At 36.2% G+C, this 21,414-nt stretch overlaps 1 protein-coding gene across 1 annotated transcript; it reads right to left on the bottom strand.

The window, feature by feature from the left end:
* Positions 1-9,106: 9,106 nt before the first annotated feature.
* Positions 9,107-12,239, bottom strand: LOC144356736 (uncharacterized). The gene is made up of 2 exons (XM_078011425.2): positions 11,064-12,239; positions 9,107-9,658 (listed from the first exon to the last, which is right to left on the bottom strand). Exons 1-2 carry the CDS (start codon positions 12,075-12,077, stop codon positions 9,485-9,487), a joined length of 1,188 nt encoding a protein of 395 aa, XP_077867551.2. The 5' UTR covers positions 12,078-12,239; the 3' UTR covers positions 9,107-9,484.
* Positions 12,240-21,414: the final 9,175 nt, after the last annotated feature.

Raw genomic sequence — 21,414 nt, 5'->3', positions numbered from 1 at the left:
TTAACCAATACAAACTCTTCAAGTTATCATATATAAACGACCGGGGATTGGAGGTGTATCTGTTCCAGATGCTTTCAAAATCCTCGATGCCATTGTAGTACTGGCAATTTACTATGGTAGTAAAATCTGCTGGTGAATTAAATTCAGAGAGTATCGAGCGTGTTCAATTTAAATTTTGAAGAGCACACACTGGCAGGAGCACATATGAGCACACAGTAATGTTAACTATTTGGCGGTTGTTGGTGGGTGTGGCAGGTTACCTATTTGTTGCTAATATTTCAAACGGTGCATTACAAAAGCTTGTTACGCTTGCTTAAAAAAAGTTTGATGCTAAGCTCCTCGGCTACACATATAGGTCCAGCGTTGTTTGGCTGCAGTAACAAGTAGGATATCAACTGGGTTATTAGGATATAGCAATATCCTGATACTTTGACATTCAAGTAAAACATTCATTTTTTGCAATGAATTAATGACGGGATTACATACTCGTCATGAACGATTAAGCTATATATTATTTATATATTTAAATCTCTCTTTGAGTTCAACAAGTATATGAATCTTCTCGATTATAAAATCAGACAGATTATTCACGATGTCCGGCACAAACTTGAATGTTAGAGGTATCGGGATATTACTATATAATATTGAGTACTAAACTGATGTTATTGCTCTCAAATACATTCATTGTTTCTACTCAAGTTTCTTTAAGCGAAAATTCCATCCTTGGACTAGGTTGTTGGCTTATTTTATTTTTCAGTCTAGTTATAAGTTCGCATATGTGTAAATACATTAATACTCAATGGTTTATTTAAATCACAGCTAGCACAAGTCCTCTCTTGTAATTTGTAACTTTTCCATCGTATTCGTATTTGTCATTTCATTTGTAATTCTTAGTTTATGGTTGGCCAAGGCCTTGTATTGACTAAATGATCCATGATCCGTGATTTGAAATGGTTCAAATAACAGACTGTGTTAACTATGTTAAAACTCTGAATTACGTGCCTAGGCACCACAACGGTAAACTTAAAAAGATTCCATCAATTACTTTCCACGTCTTAAGAAACTCCGGTGGATTTTGAAAACAGATTTGCACAGAGAAATTTAAAAAAAAGAAGAAATGCAGCAACACCGTCGTGAAAAACATTAAGCTAAAAACCTCATGGAATCTTCTCAGTTGTACGATCTCTCTTCGGAGTCAATGTACTTCATTATTGACCAATAAGTTGAATTGTCCTGTTGCATTCCAACTGGTCTTTTACAACATTTAAGATTTAGGGTAGCGAGATAAAAAAAAAATCATTTCTTTCATGATTTTTCAAAAATCGATAAAACGTTTACACCGTCATAGCTTTTCAATAGATCGACGAGATTTCCTGCAGTAAAATATAATATACCGTTGAGGGCAGCATAACAAACATGAAACATGAAACATGCGCCGGAGAGACTGGAAGTAGATTCTACATGAAAATGGGTCAAATTTAGCTCGTACTTACTGTTTCTTTGCCAGTATTAAGCGTTTGCACACGTGTATTAGCACAGGCTAACGTTTTTTTAGCCCGTACTAAGGAGCTGTACGTGAACGTGACTATAGTTCATGCGATGATCTACCCACGTATATACGAACTAGCACAACGGCCTTTTATTTCATCTAATACGTGCCACGTCCGTTGGTGTCAGTAACCTTTAACAAACACAAATTACCGCAATTATGACTTGAGATGTTTGCAAAGAAAGTTCCAAACTGCACGATACACTATAGGCACTTTGCTCTGTAGTATAATGTATCTCATGTTTGGGTGAAACAAAATCACACACAAATCAACACTGTCAAAACAAATGTGCTTAAGAAAGTGCAAGCGTGGCATGCACATGCCTTCCGATAAAAAACAAAACAAAATAAAATAGTTAAAGGGCGGCGTTCGTCGCGCTGCGCATGTGCGACATTTGATACAATTTTAACCTTCCTTCCAATCACCTAAAAGAATACCTAATTAAAGTTTGGTAACTTCTCTGATCTGCGCAATAGTCAAAGTCGCCATCTTTGTTTATATGGGACCCATATATCTAGCGCATGCGTGGCGCGACGATAATCGCTCTTTAAAATTATGATCACAAAACATCAGTTTGGTTTCAGAACAAAATGTCGAACAACAGATGACCTCTTCAATGCTGAAAGGAGTGACGATAGTTCAATTGATTCATCCATTGAATATGTACACCTCATAATCTGACGCTTCCTTCTGAATATCTCAAAAATACATCAAAAATGGTTAGTTATACTGGATGATATCCAATGCATTCCATTCAAAAACAGGAAATAAAATACATGCGTACATGTATATGAACAGAAAGGTCAACTCTAGTTACTTACTCCTACACGGGGCATTATTATTAAAATAAAATAAAATAAAATAAAAAGATAAACCAGATTAACACCTCAAATGAAAGGCCTTGATGTGTTTGTAGGCTGACGATGAAGCGATTCCAAACGTCTTGAACATTCCCGCTGTGAGGGCGTGTGTCGCCGTTAAACGGCTCGTCGGCGCGATAGTAATTGCCACATGTCCGTGCCACAACTTCCACTGTTTCTCTGTTTATTTCTTGCGTAGCACACAAATAGTGATCGTTCTGCATACTGCAAATAGTACACATGTACAACATTGTGTTAGCGACTGTAATAAAGGTGAGAAAATTGATAGTGTCATGGCACTCCGTTTTCGACATTTTGAAAAATACAGTATTTTTATCAAGTCAAATCATATATTTACGAAAGTTATTGTTCATTACATGAGTTGTTATTGTAATTGACAAATCAATCTACAGGAAATGGATATCAATGCACTGATTTCAGGCTTACCAAGTACCGCGCCAAAATCCCACAGTGCACGGTACAAGAATCCCACACACTACCAGTGGCGGATCCAGAGGGGGGGGGGCATGGCATGAAAATGCATCTGGATTACGCATAGCATCGTCTGAATCGCACGGTCCCGCGTATTCGACCTATAGGCCTGGACCTCACCCCCCACCCCCCACCCCCCCACCCCCAATACATTTTGATGGATCCGCCCCTGCACACTACGGTACTATCCGTCACGCGCAGCGCCAACAAAGATACGTCACTTACACATTTATTCAATGGTAACCAGTATAAGCGGGATCTTTCAGCATTGACATCGATCCTTGGGTAAACTCTGGTCCTAATGGGAGATACGAAATTTATGTATGGAATACACTTCCAATAATTATACACGTCAACATAACATTGCAGTGCATCTACTTGCTACTTTATAAACGAGTTCAACTACCAATGTGACCATAATCGGGACGTGCGGGTCAATAAGCATTTAAACACTCCGAGTTGTATTGTTATTATTAGGTGTGGATTTTGAGTCATGGAATTTTTTGATTTACGATAGTTTTATGTACAAATGATATAAACACTTATCACCAGTCATTAAATAATGCACTATTAACATAAATTTTCTGAATTCTACAGCTCATTGTTGTGCCAGCTTACAATTCTTGTTACTGTAGGACTTTCATGTAAAAACCTGAATTCAGAGTAATGGCCTAATGAGGGCACACTTTGGAGACAGAGCTGTAGAGGAATTGGTATTTGTTCATAGTAATCTATAAATCATATTTTTTTCAAGACAATAGATAAAATATCTCTAAACGGATTACTAAACCTGTAAAATAAGTTAAACTCAACTTTGTTCAGTTATCTAACACATAATTTGTTCCATTCAAAAGGATGCGATGTTGCATTGTGGATAATTTCCCCATTAATTATTTTTTTTTCATAAACGTAATGTTGTCGAAATATTTATTGAATATTAAATAAAATATTATATATTAAATTTGCATTGTTAATAATAATACGAATGGTCTTAGTTAGAGATAACATATTATTCAAATTCAACAAGGCATTTTCAATGAAAGAATTGCGTGAAATATGTAACTGATCTCTATGTAAAAATATATTGGTCTCTACTTCGTTGACGACCGGTGGTTGAGCAAGTTGTCTGAACAATGAGATGATAAAATAGCCTGCGAGCGTTGCTTATGATAGTGAGGTCAGAAGAGTTGTCAGTTTTATCCATAACTTTATTATGGGTGACCGCCTATCTTAAGCCCACCGAGGGCGTGCATATCCTCCACTGGCAAATTCTTTGTTTTACCGTTCTTCGCGAATGTGTCTTATTTTGCTAAATACCCTCTTATGGGAACAACATATAGCTCAAACATCACAAATAGAAAATACAAAACAACCTTGATAATAACTTACTCCTTAAAACTAAAAAAATCCATATTCCCCATTTTTAGCACTCATTGTCAGACTGGGATTGGGTTTCATCGACACACGTTTCTCTATCTGTAGTTGGTCGAAACACATAAAGTCGTTGAATGTTATTTGCAGTGATTCGATCGGGCGACAAAGAAATGAGACGATGGCATAATTTGGGTGCACAAAGCTGGTTAATAACCAGTACCCAACCACGGTAAGAAGGTGTTTTCGCAAATTAACCACAGTACTGCAGTTTGTTGTCATTTTTTGTTAAAACGTTATTCCAATTTTACTGGCTGAATGGAGCATGGAGACGTCACAGGTGTTTTGTGGTTTGACGATCGCGGAAGGCAAATTTGAGCTGAGAATATCAGGCGTTGTGTGACTACGTCTGTCATTTAACGCATTCAGCGTAATTGAAGTCACCTCCAAGAATAATTGGTTCAAATGCATCTAACGTTTTTAGGAAATGTTGCAACACTTTGACGTTTTCTCTTAGTTCATTTGGAATAAAATACGCATAGAAAGTAATAAAATTGTAGTTGTTGTTGTTGTTAGTACTGGCTTTGATATGTAATACGCGACCGGGTATAATATGATAGACCTGTAGGATGTTAACATAGCTTGTTTCGTTTAATAATATGGCAACTCCACCAGAGTCCAGTTGTGTAAGGACTTTATTTCATCATGACTCCGCCAAGTGATTCGCCATGTGTGCTCATCGATACTGGTTGCATGCGTGTTCTGCAAAGTAAATTTTCAGGAAATCGAAAAAAAACAAACTTTTCTTGTATCCTTAACATATTTGTTACTGGAGTTAGAATCAAATGCACATAGTATAGTACACACATACATATTAAGGCCTACACTGTTATTCCCCCCCGGGGGGGGAATACATAGAACTTGCCTAATGGGAACGTGCCCCTGAAATGGGTCTCGTTTTTTGGATTTTAGGTACAAGTATCGGTCTTATTTCTGGTCAAGATAGGTATAAATATCGGTAATATTTTTCCGTTTTGGTACAAATAACCTGAACACTGTGTTAATAATATGGTCTTATGTAAGTGACAGAAGTGTTTCTATGGTCAAAATACATATTTTAATAAATCAATATACAATGCAAATGTTGGCTTACATGTGCTTCTATTGGAGACGCTCTTCTAATAGAGCAAATACCGTAACTGATTTATTTGGAATAATCAGTGAAGACAGAAATGGTACTTTGGTATAAATATGGCTATAGATTTTGCCACTATCCAGGTTTGAGCACTCAGGGACACCTCCCTACCCATCCACGTATAAACTGCCCCGGGCTGTTATTATGTAAATATCTAAAGTTCTCTCCACGTGGAGCTCTTGATGCTTTCAGTATAATTCATTCCAATTTAATACATTTTTTTCCGAATAAAAACTAAAAATTATTTAACTAAAAGCCTTACTAATAAATCATATATCGAAGTTTAGATTATGTAAATTTTAACTAACACCCTCACCAATTATTTGGTTTACTGCTTCGTACATGTACTGATAAAAACAGTAAAAAAACATGGCGGCCATTAGAGACTATCCCTCTCAGTCTGCCTGTGTCTGCACTCATAGCGCAGGTTAATTGTGCTTGCTAAACATTCCAACTGTATTCCTGTCTTGATTCGTATTGGGTAAATAACTTAACAGCTGTATATGAAAATGTGTCTCTGGTGACTGTGTTGTGTCTATGCTCTGACCTGACTTGACCTTCCTGGCACTGCTTCTTTCTACCACATTTACTTCAAAGCAAATTTTAAAGTGATGATAGTTGTATTTATACATTACTTCAAAATGTTTGAATTGCTGTTAAGCAGTCTCAGTTGAATTTAGTGATTATTGTCAAAAATTATGGTATGTGCGTTGCCATACTTATGTCACTGTACAACCTGTTTGTGGATATTTGGGAAATTATAAAAAAAAACGAAAAATGACGTGGACATTTTGAAAAAAATTGCAAAGACCCTATAATAATCTTGGAATATAGCTGCAGGGGACATTGGGAACCCACTGAGGCTCCTATTGCAATGCGCAGGCAACTTATTAATTCCGAACGTATCTAATTCAGAGTTAAATTAAGAAAGCCAGATTGTGTTTCAATTAAATGTTTTTGAATCATTTTGATCATCTTTGCACATGGAGAACAGAAACATTGAAGAGAATAACATCTCCTTCACATGAGACAACACAGCTAGGGAGTATGACACCCATCATTCTATGCAATACCATTGAAGTCGCTGTAACTTACGGAGTGTGAGATTACGAAGTTCACTCGTGTATTGGCTGTTTGTAATAATGATTTGATTTTTGGTGTCTGTGAATTTTGGTCAGAGTAAGTCTGGGATACCGATGCACTGCAACATAACCACGCTATGGAGTACAATGGACTCTTTCCACTTTGAGACATAAACTCCATTTCCAGGGAGTCTCCCTCCAAGCGACAATGCCTGGATGACTCCCACCTATCCACACCAGCGGCTACCAGCAGCCTAGCGTTTTATTAACTGCGATACCTCGGTCGTCCGTGGCTTCAAGTGGTCGGTCAGTCCCATCAAAGCAGGTCTTTTATTGCCTTGTTACCAATTTGACGTGCGTGCTATAATCGGCACTGACTCTCACTTATACCCAGTGGTTCACTTCTTCAAAAATCTTATAACTTTGTTATCCAATCAGAATACAATATACTGCAAAGGAGGGACATTTCTTCTCTGCCGATTTCTGGAAAGTTCTCAAATGATGACAGTTTTGAAGATGTAACATTCATATTGGTTCGATTGAACTATATAGATAGATTCGAGCCTGCTTGACTCAATAACCTGATGAGGTTGTATATTTCTGATATCTTCAAGTGTACATTGACCAGCTACAATGAAAGACGTGATATATACTACTTTATTGCTTTCTTGAAAAAAAACTACATTGGCGATTGACAAAATTAAAATACTTACTTTCATTTCATTTCAATTTAATTATATTATTTGTAATATGTTTTCTTTACTTTTATTGTTGATTTTGCAATATCAATGACTGGCCGGAGTGGTAGACTACCATAAAGTCTGTTATTTGTTTTTTGGTATTTTTTTCAATAAAATAAAATATTATTTGAATGTATAAATGGCGAAAGTCGGGTTACCGCAACAGCCGGTTAGTCTTCAGATGTAAACATTGACTCGGCAACCTTCGAAGAGCCGAAATAGAAACGAATATATCCATATTTGGGGGCGTGGCTTTCTGCTCGTTTTTCTTATTTTTCTATGTGACGCATATTTCTCATTCTTCAATGGTTAGCGGTCACAAATCTGTAAAGGTGATGATAGCAATTTCTCAGGCACTTCACTGTAGTACGGTAATGTATACGATACAGCATCTGCCATGCCAATATTTGTCCCCTGGATTAACTGACAGTCAATCTCGCTGTTGCCGTTTATGACTATTGACTATTGAAAACATCGTTTTAAACATTTTGCAGGAATGGATTTAGGGAAGCCAGCCAGGCCATGCCACTGATCAATCACCGACTGTTTGTGTTTCCAGTTTTAGGATATATTATATGGTCATATAATTAATTTTGCATTTAGTTCTTGTAATATAAAAATATCGAGGTGATATATTTGTACCAACAGCCTTTAACCAGTATACCTTAGTTTTCTTGCAATTGCAGAAATTGGCAATATTATATTTTATGAGCAAACTAGCAAACAGTGGGAATGGTTTCAAATCTATTTACACATGTATAAGCAGAATATATCGTTCCAGTGTAGTACCTGATTGCTGAAAATGAAAAAAAAAAGTTTATTTATTTATTTGAGATACCAACAGTTTCCCCCAATTACACGCACTCATAAGTTCACAATAACACATTATTGATTTAAGTATATTGAGTATTAAATTGAAATGAAATGTCAAATATACTACCAGTTTACTAAACGAAAAATATATGAAAAAAGTACCTAAGTACTTTCTTGTTTATGGAATCGATAAATGTCAGATAAAAATCGACAAATCGATAAAAATCAGAAACACACTTTTATTGATGTTCAGTTGTATATTGTCAATTGATACTGGTATCGAACAAGTCAACATAAATCTTCCATAGCCTGGATTCAGTATGATTATCTTGCAAACACGTTATCACATTTGCAACCAGCATTTCAAGTGGGAAAGTTTCTTAGAACGTCGGAAACAATGGAAAGTGTGAAATGTGGTTAAACAGAACGAAAAAATAAGTTCCTTTGGATATCCATGTTCTGGAAGTCAATAAGATTGTCGAGTAGTGACCAGAGAGCAAATGTGCTTGTTCATTTGTATTAGAAGTCGTGAAAGTTATCTGAACGTCTGAAATATAGTTAGCAAAGACAGAAATCTTGAAGTAAAAATCGGGAAATTTGAATGTGTGAAAAAGTTGTTTCAAAGACAGTGAAGTTGATTATGAAAGTTTTATTTGAATTCGGGAAATTACGGGAACGTACAAATCAGAAAAATTGTCTGGAAAATTAAAACGTTTTCCCATATTTCAAACAATTTCATGAATTCCGATGCAGAACTCTTACAGCTCGTAATTTCTGGAAATGTGGATGAATAAATATATGTATATTCACCTGTCCCACGTGACTAATATGATGTTAATTTCAGTGACGCATGGTTATTCGGATTGCACACGTGGAATTTAAATTTTAATATTATATATCATCTAATCAAAGCGGCCAAGTTCAAATTTTGGTGTCAAAATCAATGAATACTACACGCACCGTACATGTCACATGAAAACCCATATAGACCATGAAACCAATGTTAATGATACGACGTGATTTGTTTTTATTAAAAACGATGTGGAAATCAAATCAAACAATCAGTTCTAAAAAGAATGTAATTTTATGGCATATTGTCTAGTATGCAACGTTATGAACTTGAATAGACACGTAATATAGTCCAGTTCATATGTATACCACTAACAACATTGTACATATGAACCGTACTAGTTTAGCTTTATGATAATAAAAGTGATCACAATTCAACTATAACCATCAATAAATAAATAAAACTAGCTAGACTGTAGCTTAGCAACGAGCAATCATTAAATCATTAAGTTGAAGAGATTCCATCGAATATCAAGAACTGTTCCGGTGACAAGAACGTAACATTGGTGTTTTATTTCATTTACTCTCTATATTATCCCTCATAACAAACCTCGAAATCCGGATATTGTGTATTATTTACAATTTTATTTTGATTGATTTCTATTTCTACAAATTGATTGATTTCTGGTGTTTGCGTAGCCACGTTACTTGTCTTCAACTTCACTTCATCTTTAGTAACTACGTCAGGTCTATCTAATGGTGCGTTCTAAACACAAAGAGAGAAAGTGTTTTATTAAGAAATGTGTTTAGACATGGCATATCCTACTCCTGATATATATACCCAAACAGATTCAGTTTTTAGACGGAGAAGGGAGGTGTGGCGTAGCGAAGTGTGAATTTGCTTACACTGGCGTGTAATTTTGCCACGCTCGTGAGTTCGAATCGAGAGAAGGGGTGGTTGCTTCCATTATGATGCTGTTTAGGCATATACCAAATAACAGCCCCTCCTTTTGTCTATGTGTGAGAAATGTTTCTTTTTTTCATCCAAAGTGTCCGAAAATCCTACAATTTCAGCATTCATTACTGAATTATTTTATATAAAGGCTCAAAAATGGATTACAAAAGCATCGATCAAGCTATACAAATCGTTAATTTTCGTTGAAAAATTCATATAATTTATCACTCATTGTGAAATAGAATCATAGTATAAGAATTTGTACATATTGCCAGCTAAATTATCTTAAAAGTAATAACCTTTTTCGCAATTTGACTATCCGGATGGGGTCTGGGACTGGTTGCGTGAATATATGCTCGTAATGTGTCTGTCTGTAATTTATACACACATTGTATTCGTGGATTAATAACAATCACACTGTCAAAGAGTCGGGCACATGGTTATCCGTATCAATCACTTTTGAAAGTGGAACTGACATTAGACGTGTTAGTCCGATTCGTCAACATTGTGTAGAAATCAATATGGTGTGGTATTTTTAAAAGAAACTTATATATGTATAGTATCACAGTATATGCAGATTATTTGTACAGTGTGTATTGACCATGAAGCTGTATTTGCATTAGGTTTGTTTGTTTGCAATATGTTCTCATCAGACTGTCTTTGAATACTGCTATGAATGGTACGGTACTCCCATGTGAATTAAAATGTTATGGCAAGGCTGTTTCAGTCAATTTCTACTCCAATTAAAATGGATGTTGAAGTGAGAAAATTGACATAAGATAAACTTTTGCTAGACGCTGTGCTGACTATAGTTGAGTTTGGGCTGCCGTTTTGTATTGCTCTATATACGCACCAAGAAAATGAGCACGAGCGTGAGTTACGTACAACTATAGAACACTTTATTTTCGCTTGGAATTAATTTCCGACTCAGTAAAAATAAAATCCAGCGAATATTCATTTGTTCCTATATTTTACATTAAACTCGACAATCAGTGAAAATGAACACCCAAAATGTCTTTTCATAGAAAATTTACTTCCAGCTAAAATAAAGTGTTTTTACAGTAACTGGATGCGTGAAAATGTCTTCCATAAAAAGTTTGTTATCACATTACATTCTCAAATTATTCACGAAGTCCAGAATTATCAGTTATTCTGACTGCAAGCCACTAGTTATATCATATTGCATAACCAATTTACTATAAATAGATCAACTTACCAATACATTGAAGTAGTGGTAGAAATACAATCCGCTACCATCAGAAGGTATACCATCAACTAGACATTCAATAGCGCCAAGGCTTCTGCCGGCCTGAATAGCAAACAGAGTGAAAACGCCGAAGACAACGGTGATCCAACAACTAACAGACAGATTATTCGGCAGTATGTAATAATCGTAGACATACCATACACCACGCCATATATTAACAACGGAAAATCCTGCTATATATATAAATGCGTCTTCAAATATCAGTTGTAAAATCCAATGCGTTTTCTCTCTTATTTTGTTCGATAAATTCGCGGCGAGGAATTGTAATATGTAGATGATGAACATACAAACGTATCCAAGAATCCCCGACGCCCAGGTCGAATATTTTAAATTATCAGGAAATAAAATATTATCCATTAACACCCATACTCCCCGCCAGTACGTCACCACAAAACTGTGAATCACAATATATGTAAGCAACATATCCAGTATGAACTTAATGCTCATTGTTTTGGAATTTACCTCAAACCGCGTGGTATACTGAAACACGGCTGCGTCGTGGTCACGCTTTATGACAGTGGGTTGAGCAGGTATATTCTTGCTTGATCTAAACAACCAAACTACGATAGAGCCGACGGAAGTACTCACTAGCGAGCTGGTGAGACTGGTTGTAGTGTAGATGTCCCATAACGCCCATATACCACGCCAATGGTTTACAACTGCAAAGGCTTGAACGCAGACATAGCAACGGCTGTATATATGCCAATTCCATGACTTGAATGAAAAATATTTTCTATGTATATTTTGCATCAAGTTCTGCAAAATAATTATTCCAAGTCCTATGAGCACAGACAGCCAGGAACTCAGAATGACATTTTCTTGTAGAAGATATATATCCAGCAATGTCCATATTCCTCGCCAGAAGCCAACAACACATGGCGTAACAATAAAAAAAGAGATAACAAGTTCGCAGCAATGCAGCGCAATCACATTTTCTGGAGGTTTGAATAGTGTACATTTCATTGTGACCCGATTGTGTCGTGGTTGGCTTCCCAGAGAGGGTTTCAGAAATGTTGTCTTGACTAGCTGCAGACTAAGACAACATATCGTGATTAGCCCAGAGATTGACCCATGGATGACTTGCAGGCCTGGTGAAGTATGTCGTGGTGACCACGGTCCGTACCACAGAATATGACCGCGGATAAACAGCTGGAGACCAATAATACAAAATAAAAGCTCGTAACAGCATAACAATGGGATAATAGTAATGTACACAATACATATGAACTAATCGCGCATGCGTGGCCGGGATACAATGCTACTTTCAATATGACTCTCAGCTGTCACCATGATGTATTATGTTTCTTATCACACAAACAGAGCTTTCCGCTGCCATATCCACACAGTTCAAACAAACATGTTAGAAAATAACAGTGATCAGCAAAAACAAAAAGGCTTTTAATTCCCCCAATTTCCTGTGGGGTTAGTAGGTCTATAGGTTGATGTACTCTGCGGAGACTGCTCTGATTATTAATCCGTGGGTGAAATGTGTTCATTGATAACAAAGAGCAGTTGTAGATTGACCGCTGTAATTATTAGATCTACAAATCACGATGTTAAAAATGATCCGTTACCACAATACGTTATTACAAGACTTATTTGACATTTAGCTAGCATTCCGTCGAGCATAGATACATATATGTAACAACCACGTTACCTTGACAACCATTGATCGATCTCTAACTTTTTACACGTAGCAGATGTGGTGCATTCGTACACATGTGCTTTATTGATAACACGTAAAATTTGTTCGTTGCTGGTCGATCCATGATATTATGTCGTTGGAAATAGTTTGTAGGTACATATTTTTTTGGTTCGTTCTTAGAAGGTACATCGATTACGAGTGGTAGGTAATGGGTGGTGAAATGCGCGTAGCATGTTGCAAAATATATCAATTGTGAGTGGTCAAATGAATTGTTCGAATAACGGATATCGAGTTACGAACACACCGAGTTGAAAAACGCACATATTTTAGAAACGTAACTCGTTGTCTGTAACTCGAACAGTTCAGCATCTCTGTCAAATGGGAATGATGCGAGTATCGCAAATGTAGCAGATTTAAAAGGTCAAAAGTCACCACCGTGAGTGGTAAAATGTATAAAATTGCGAGTGGAGACACTTAATATAAATTACTAAAATGTAAGTGCTTTGATTCTATCGGCATTATAAAACAATGTTATCAGTCTTACGTTATTGCCACGTGTTTTGGAGTTGCGCGTGTTGTTATGTACGGCACATATGTCTGCTATCAACAGTAGCGTTCACGCACAGCTCCTTGGCACGGACTAAAAAGTCAAATACCTTAGCCCGTGCTAAGAAACGTCCGTGAACTCTCAGCACGCTGAGTCCGGATTAAATATGATTAAAACCTGATTTATATCCTTAGCATGGGCTAACGAAGTGAGCATGAACCCCGGGGGACAACTTGCATAGAAGTGCAATACGAGTATGTGCCGCCCGACTGGGGTGTCATTTCACGTTATTTTGTTTAGAAGTGGGTGGTCATTTATCAATGTTTTGGTTTAGAAGTGTGTAGCATTTATTTAATTTTACACAGGTCCTTATATTCAAAGCCAAATACCGGAAAAGGCTGAATAAAATGCATCGCCCGGATGCGCTCACTGGTTACGAAATTTGTGAGCTGGGTGTTATTGTTTTTGTTTTTTTGCTGAAAACACTTGTGTTTAGAAGTGGGTATATAAATAGAAAAAAAATAGTTTAGAAGTGAGTATGGTTTACGAGAAGTGGGCTGCACACCCTTACCCACTTAATGTGGAAGTAGCTCCCGGGGCATAAACGCTTATCTCGGACTAAGCGCCCTAAACGCTAATGTAATATTCGGTGTTCATTTACCGGTATGCTATTTCCGATATGACAATCAACACAATCACATGAAGAGATATCTTTCTCGGGAAAAATGAACTGACGATGAGACTTGTTATTCTGCAATCTACACTTTCTGAATTTGCTTTGGTTTTGTTCTATAACCGTAGAACTAACATGTACACTTTCCTAGTTACTGTACTGAGTAATCATAGTTAAAATAACTGAAGATTTTTTATATATTTTTAATAATTTTGGCGTTCCTTGGCCCTAATCACTGTTTCCCCCGTGCTTGAAATCAAATCTTATCCCGTACTTCGTGTAGCGTGAACACTGCTATTAAAGTACGGGACAATGTATAATTACAACATGATTCGTGATTCCATGGTTTTAATGCGAGAGTTGTTATGTAATTTTTAAAATATTAACATTGAGACACTTAGCAATTTTATTCACTTTCACGCAGTAAAAAATTCGTTATTTAGACCTGCATGAAGGCCCCTTCTTTTGGGAATGCAGAACAAACCAATTTCTTTGCAGTCCAATTAACCATCGAATTATCACTGGAAACGTTTATGCGTTAAAGTTAAACTAAAAAAGTGTAGAAAAGAGAAATAATGTTTTGTGAAAGCATGTAGCAGATGGAAGAAGTCAAAAGTCACCATTGTGAGTGTCGAAATGTATACAATTGCGAGTGGCGACACTAAATATAAATAATTAAAATTGTGAAAAATATAAATAATTGGGCTCTATCGACATTATAAAATAATATAAACAGTTCAGGTCTTATGTTGTCATAATATCACGAAAAAAAAATATCACAAATAAACATCCAGCCAGTAATCTCAAAAGTAGGTTGTTTATTGAATACTGTGAAGAAAACCGTATTGACAATACATTAACTTATGTGCAGAACAACTTTACTTGGCTTAGAAATACTCAGCAGTCAATTATTGGTTATTTATTGTCTCACAAAGAAAGAAAGAAAGAAAGAAAGAAAGTAAAAGTGATGCGATTTCATGTTGCAGATGACATGGACTTGAAAATCTTGCTGCTATTCACGAGAAAACCTAACTGAGCGATACTTGTCAATCATCTTGAATTTCTTTCGCCAATATTCCACGAGCAGCAACTAAAGAAGGGACTATTTTCTTGTGATTGCTAGGGAGTCCTTAATTAGCGTTCTGTGTTCTACCGTTCCACCGTTCTGCATTCTACTTCTGATGATTTCTTCTGTAATAGACCATTTTCAGTTCACTCTGGGATTCGACAAACGCGAAATATTTTTGGGGATATTTCCATGCTTAATAATGTGCTGTCCACATTTGATGATGGTCAATTTTGATTAAGTAGGGGTATTCAAACGCAATATTCCTCTGTCAAAGATCGGCCTTTCAATGTGAGCTACGCCATAAAGAAATTCGAGTTCATAATCAAATCGTTTGATTTTTGCGGCAGTCGTTCGGCGCGCGTCTTTCACGCAACTCGTGAGATCTCAAAGTTGTACGGAAAATAACCTATTGCGGAGGAACACTTATTTAGACATTACTATCAGATTTCTCGTGATTTCGTTCAAATAAACATATGATTGTTTCTTCTAAGATATTTTCGATGTTTATAAACATTGTCGGTAATTTTATTGCGTTTCGTCTGATTGGAGCGAAATAAAAGTTTAATGCGCGGTAGTCGTCGCGCTGCGCATGTTTGACATTTGTCTTGATAAACATTGATTTTCCCACAATCCAATGCGCTCTTCAATTGGAAATCACAAGTATGAGGTTTGACCTAGGCGCGATTTGCACTTATTACCGCCGGTGACTCCTACGATACTTTCCGATCACATGAAAATTACCTAATCAGAGCTTGGAAAGGTGTCAGTTTGTACTCGTTGATCTGCGCAACAGTCAAAGTCGCCATTTTTGTTTATATGAGACCCATATATCTCGCACATGCGCAGCGCGACGACTACCGCACTTTAATAACACGTTTAAGTTAAAATTATAGCGGCACAACAAAGATAATTCGTGTCAGTGTTTACATTAACAACATGTCTGACATTTTGTAGCAATTGCCGGGTTTCAAAATAAGATCCGTAATTAGTACAAGAAAGCATTTGTACATGGTAAAGGTCTTTTCGACCCCCAACTACGTTCCTTTGCGGTGATTTTGATGATTACCAGGGAGACTTACTACTTGATTAAAGACATTACAACATTATTTTAACATCACAACAGTCGCTATACTATATACATAATAAACACGATAATGACGTGACTCATTGATCATCGCTATAAGATTCTCATCGCATTTAATCCCTGGATACCAAAAATAGAAATTAGAGCCGGGGAATTTAGATGAAAAATCGATAAAAATAAGTGGAAAGCCTAAAAAGCGAGCAAAGATGCAAAAATAACATGACAAAGCCCCCAAAGTAGTTACGTGCAATGTTGGTAAATATACATGGAAAATCAGTATGGCTGTGTAGAAAATCTGTAACATTATGTGCCGAGATAAGTACAAATAAAGAGTACGAATGAAACAAACTTTGTAAATTTACTTACATAGTCTGCAACGTTGTGTGCATCGTTGGTAAAGTTACATGGAAAATCTGCAGAGTTCTGAGAAAAGTTGGCAAACTTACGTAGAAGTCTGCCAAATAATGCGCAAAGTTGGTAAATATAGGTGGAAAACCAGCAAAGCCGCGGGTAAAGTTGGCGGAGTTACGTGGAATGCCTGCAATGTTGCAGATAAAGTTGGTGGTAGTGTTATGTGGAAAAGTTGATAAAGTTTCGTGTGAAGTCCGTAATGTTGTGTATTTTTCTCAAACATTTAGCTGCAGGGTAGATATAGCAACAACATTAACGATCTACCAATTTTTCAATCGCTTTTCACAACTGTGTACGTTATTTCTTTAAATTATACATTGAGTTCGTACGACAGTCTGGTAACACATATAGCGCTTTCACTCGACTTTTGAATAATTATTGTAACGTTTTACTGCAGGGTTCAGTAGAAAAACAACAGGTCAATTTGGCAAACAAATTTATCAACTTTCTAATCACTTTTCACAACTTTGCATGATCTTTTCAACTTCACCATTGCCGTCTAAAATGAATAACATGTTATTAAAATTACGCTGAAAATTACAAATTGTTTTGAACATTAAAGGCAATGTTTACGATATTCTACAATAACTTTCGTCATCACACCAACAAATAAAACACATTTAATTGAAATATGTATTTTCGAATCGTGTAACATAATTAAAAAATAGTGTCACTAAGTAATTTGCTCAGGTGGTCTGCCATGCTAGTACTTGCAACTCCGGATGAAGCTTAACATTTCAAACTGATCGATCATATAATCACTGGGCTATAGGGCTCTGTTTTTTTCCTAATTTTTTTTTGCTATTTAATATTTGGAAATTTTTCAATGCACTTGTATTATACTTCACAATGACCTATAATCTTCACATTGCTCTGAAGAGAATTCGACGATTTGATAATCTATAAGAGGTTTGTCATCGCGTTTTCGAACTTCACACGACAGGTTTTGAAAAGCCAACTACTTAGGACAAATGTTCAAACAAATCGTACAACTTTGTAATTGCTTCACTCATCTTTGTACGGGGTTCCTCAGTATTATACATTCTGATGGCCGAATATTTTTATATTTGAGGTTTGCTTATATTCGTGGTTTGGGTATTTTTCTCTGTCAGCATCCTTTATTCTATGTTTTTATATTACCGCAAATTTTGCAAATAGAAGTATGCATGGAATCATGGGAAGAAACGGTGTGCATTACCGTGTGATAACTGTCATAAAGGTCACGTGATTGACAGGTAATACTTGTTTAGAAATCTGCAAGAACAATTTGAATCTACCAGGTGTGCTTGTGCTTTACATAACAAGGGATGTTTATGATCTACTGAATTGCCTACGTGAGTGTCTGCATGTTTTCAATTGTGTGTTACAGGCTTCCATCATCATTGTGGGAGACTTGTATGAACTGCTCTGCAATCTCCTGCTGTCAACGTTGCCCTCCAGAATAACAGCGTTCCTCTACAAGCAAGACCTCTGTATCTTTTGTTCTTGCAATAAGCCGTGGAATGTTATCACTTTCCACATCCTGGAACTGAGTTACTACCGATATATACTTCTCTAGACAATCCCCTATTTTAGTGAATTTATTCATTGTATTATTCTGTGTTTTGTTTTTTATCATTATGTTGAGAAGTATTAAAGCCTGGAGCTTTAACTTGATATTTTGGTGTTAGTTTTCGATCATTTCCAGTACTATTGTTTTATCTACTCCATTCTAGCAGTGAAAGAACACCCTGTCTAGTGTGAATTCTGTGGGTGCCTCTCAATATCAATAAGCAGGCCTTGCACTGTGACATTTTGACAAAACTGACTGTTTCGTAACTGCTTAAGATCTAGAGAACATGGTGCTGTAAGACCAGCTTCTATTGCTAGGTGGACAATAAATTATCCCGATTGTTTTATTTAATACTACTGGAACTTGAATTACACTTTTTCAGCATGAATATTGTCAATGAACTTAAAGAGATTGAGGTATGATTGGGGAAGAGAGCGTGAGGGATGAGAGAGCAGCCAAACGCGGGACTTAAAAGCTGATAAATGAATGAGAATATGAAGAAAGAGAGAAAGAGCAAGTAAGGCAGCAGGAAAGGTTGCGTGTGGAAGTTTATGGTTAGCATAAAGGCGTAGAACAGTTGGCCCAGTCTATTGTTAGTTCTAAGGGTCCAAAGCTACCATTGTTTGATGAGACTAGGGACGAGATGGACGCATTTATTTTAAGGTTTGAGCGATTTGCTGTAAATCAGAAATGTCTGCGTGAGAGTTGGGTTATCAATCTTAGTGCATTATTGACAGCCAAAGCTTTGTATGTATTTTTGGCATTGTCTGCAGCAGAGTCCATTGATTACAATGTTGTAAATTGCTTTGTTGGAGCGTTATGATATGAATAAAAAGGGTTATAGAAAAAGATTTCGAACTAGTAGAGAAGAAGATGGAGAGAGCATTTCGCAATTTGCAGCTAGATTAAGTTATTTTGATTAACAGGTAGAGCTGTCTGAAGTTGATAAGAGTTTGGAAGGAGCTAAGAACTTAGTGAGGAGAGATCAATTGTTGAGTACTTTTGATAACGAGCTGTCCATTTTCATAAGTGAAAGGTCACCCAAGTCAGTTAAAGAAATGACTGACTTAGCTGATAGGTTTAGAGATGCACATAGACAGACATATGGTAAAAATCTGAAATCTAGCCAGTTTCAAGCAGGTAGTAAAAAAGATCAGTTCTCGAGCACAGGTCATAAAGGTAAAGAACATGGTCGACTCGGCCAGTCTAGTCCCAAGCCTCAGGTTAAGTCAGCTGCTATGTTGGCATGTGATCTGAACAGCAATAATGATTAACAGGACGTCAGTGCTACTTGTTTAGTTAATGAAATCACAGATGCAAATATGCATCCGTGTTTATAGGCACGAAATACAGTGGAGTTGAAATGTGGACATGAGCTGTGTTGCACCAGCTAATGGTATAGAGCGTGGTATGCTAGACTATATATAGATATACTCTTTTATGTTGGTGAGGTCAAGGCACTGTGTACGAGTACCCCAGTGTATGATCATATTCATGGTAATATATAAAACAGCCTAAAAGACATGAAAGGCATTTGCTGTCACTAATTTATAGTAGAAAGTCGTTAGAAAGTTAATAGAATGTTTTAAAATTTGCTCGTATTTTCAATGCACAACTACCCTTTGCGGTCGGTTATAATGGATGTAAGCTATTAAAACGGAGTGCAAAGCTGTGAAAAGTGAGTGCAAAGTTGTTAGATTTGCGTGTATGTTTGAACTAAGTTGTTGTCATATCTAACGGTGAAATTATAAAATAGGAAATGTGAATAAAATGCAAGTGAAAGTCCCGTATATTAGCCTAGTGTCTTATGAGCTGACCGTAACATGTTCTAAAACAGCCTAAAAAGATAGGAAAAGCATTAGAAAAGTAGGTGGGTTTGCTAATGTTTTTTTACCGAAGTAATATCGACCCCGCAGTTAAAAATATAGAAAAAATGAGCAAAAGTGTTGAAAAACAGTTCAACGACGGTATTTCAAACATAGAATTAAATTAAATTAATTAAAGCAAGAATTATCTCCACCGGAAGTGGCTCAGTACGGAATCAGCATTATTGTTGTTAACGGTTCGAGTCAGATCCATTCCCGAACTGACGTTTAATAACTACATATGGAAACGCAAATAGCTACCGTTGGTGGCGCTACACCAATCGTTTTCAAAGTCGTTTTAGGTTGAAAATGATATTCTACTCTTGTTAGCTTCGCGGATAGTGGCTTTTGTAGTGAGTGACTTTTGCAGTGCGTAGCGAGTATGCTTTGTCACAGTAACTGGTTCTTTCATCAGAGTTGAGAATTAATGTGTAATTTGTGTCATTAACAACTGTTGTTAATCTGAGAATATCATAGTAAGTAATGTTAAATTTCTCCTTATAATTTGTGTATTTGCCTTTGTAGGAGTTTCTAAACAAACCCCATGTTGTAATAGTGCCCTAAGTTTCTTACTTATAGAATGGGCTTTCTTGTTACACTGCTTAGTGACATATTAGTAATCTCATTGTTGTTGCAGAAGGAGAGTTTAATATTTAATCAATCCTCAGAACAATATTGATAAGAAATGAAATAAAGAAATGTATATGTATATATTTTAATTATTACTAATGTATTGCAATACAACAAATTACAAATTGAAAGAAGTTGCAATATAAATATTCCAGCAGTGTTGTGAATATTGCGAATACATGACATATATTAGAAATAAAAATGTGAATTAATTAATGCCCAAATCCCAATATTTGGATTTACAGTTCACAACTGACAGTTTAGCAATATAAGGGGTTGTCAGCTTGCATATGAATCCTCGGCAACGTAATCAAAAAATAATACATTACTTTCAATTGTAATTATGTGATAAATCTGTTTATTTCGAATACTCTTTTGTAGGAAACAATGTTCCAGTAGTGGGTAATTATGTGATAAATCTGTTTATTTCGAATACTCTTTTGTAAGAAACAATGTTCCAGTGGTTGGTAATCATGTGATAAATCTGTTTATTTCAACACTCTTTTGTAAGAAACAATGTTTTAGTGGTGGGTGTTGGTAAATGTAAAATAACGCTTACAAATGTCTACATCTCATAATACATGAAAGTTCCATATACGTTTGAACCAGTGACGTCACTGATTAACAATCTACAAAATATCCAGGCTTGGTGATTTATGGTAAATTTGACTATTTCTTGCCGTTTCAGATTTCAATTAACATGCGTTTCAGTCATCTAAAGTTTCACTCATTTCTTAATTTCTCAACCACAGAATCTCACAGAATATATGAACGACCCTGATTGAGGTCAAACATGAACTCATGAAACGTCATATTATAATACA

Source organism: Saccoglossus kowalevskii, chromosome 2 (assembly GCF_978046115.1).
Source record: "Saccoglossus kowalevskii chromosome 2, keSacKowa6.1, whole genome shotgun sequence".
NCBI lineage: Eukaryota > Metazoa > Hemichordata > Enteropneusta > Harrimaniidae > Saccoglossus > Saccoglossus kowalevskii.
This window is presented reverse-complemented; position numbering and strand designations above follow the sequence as displayed.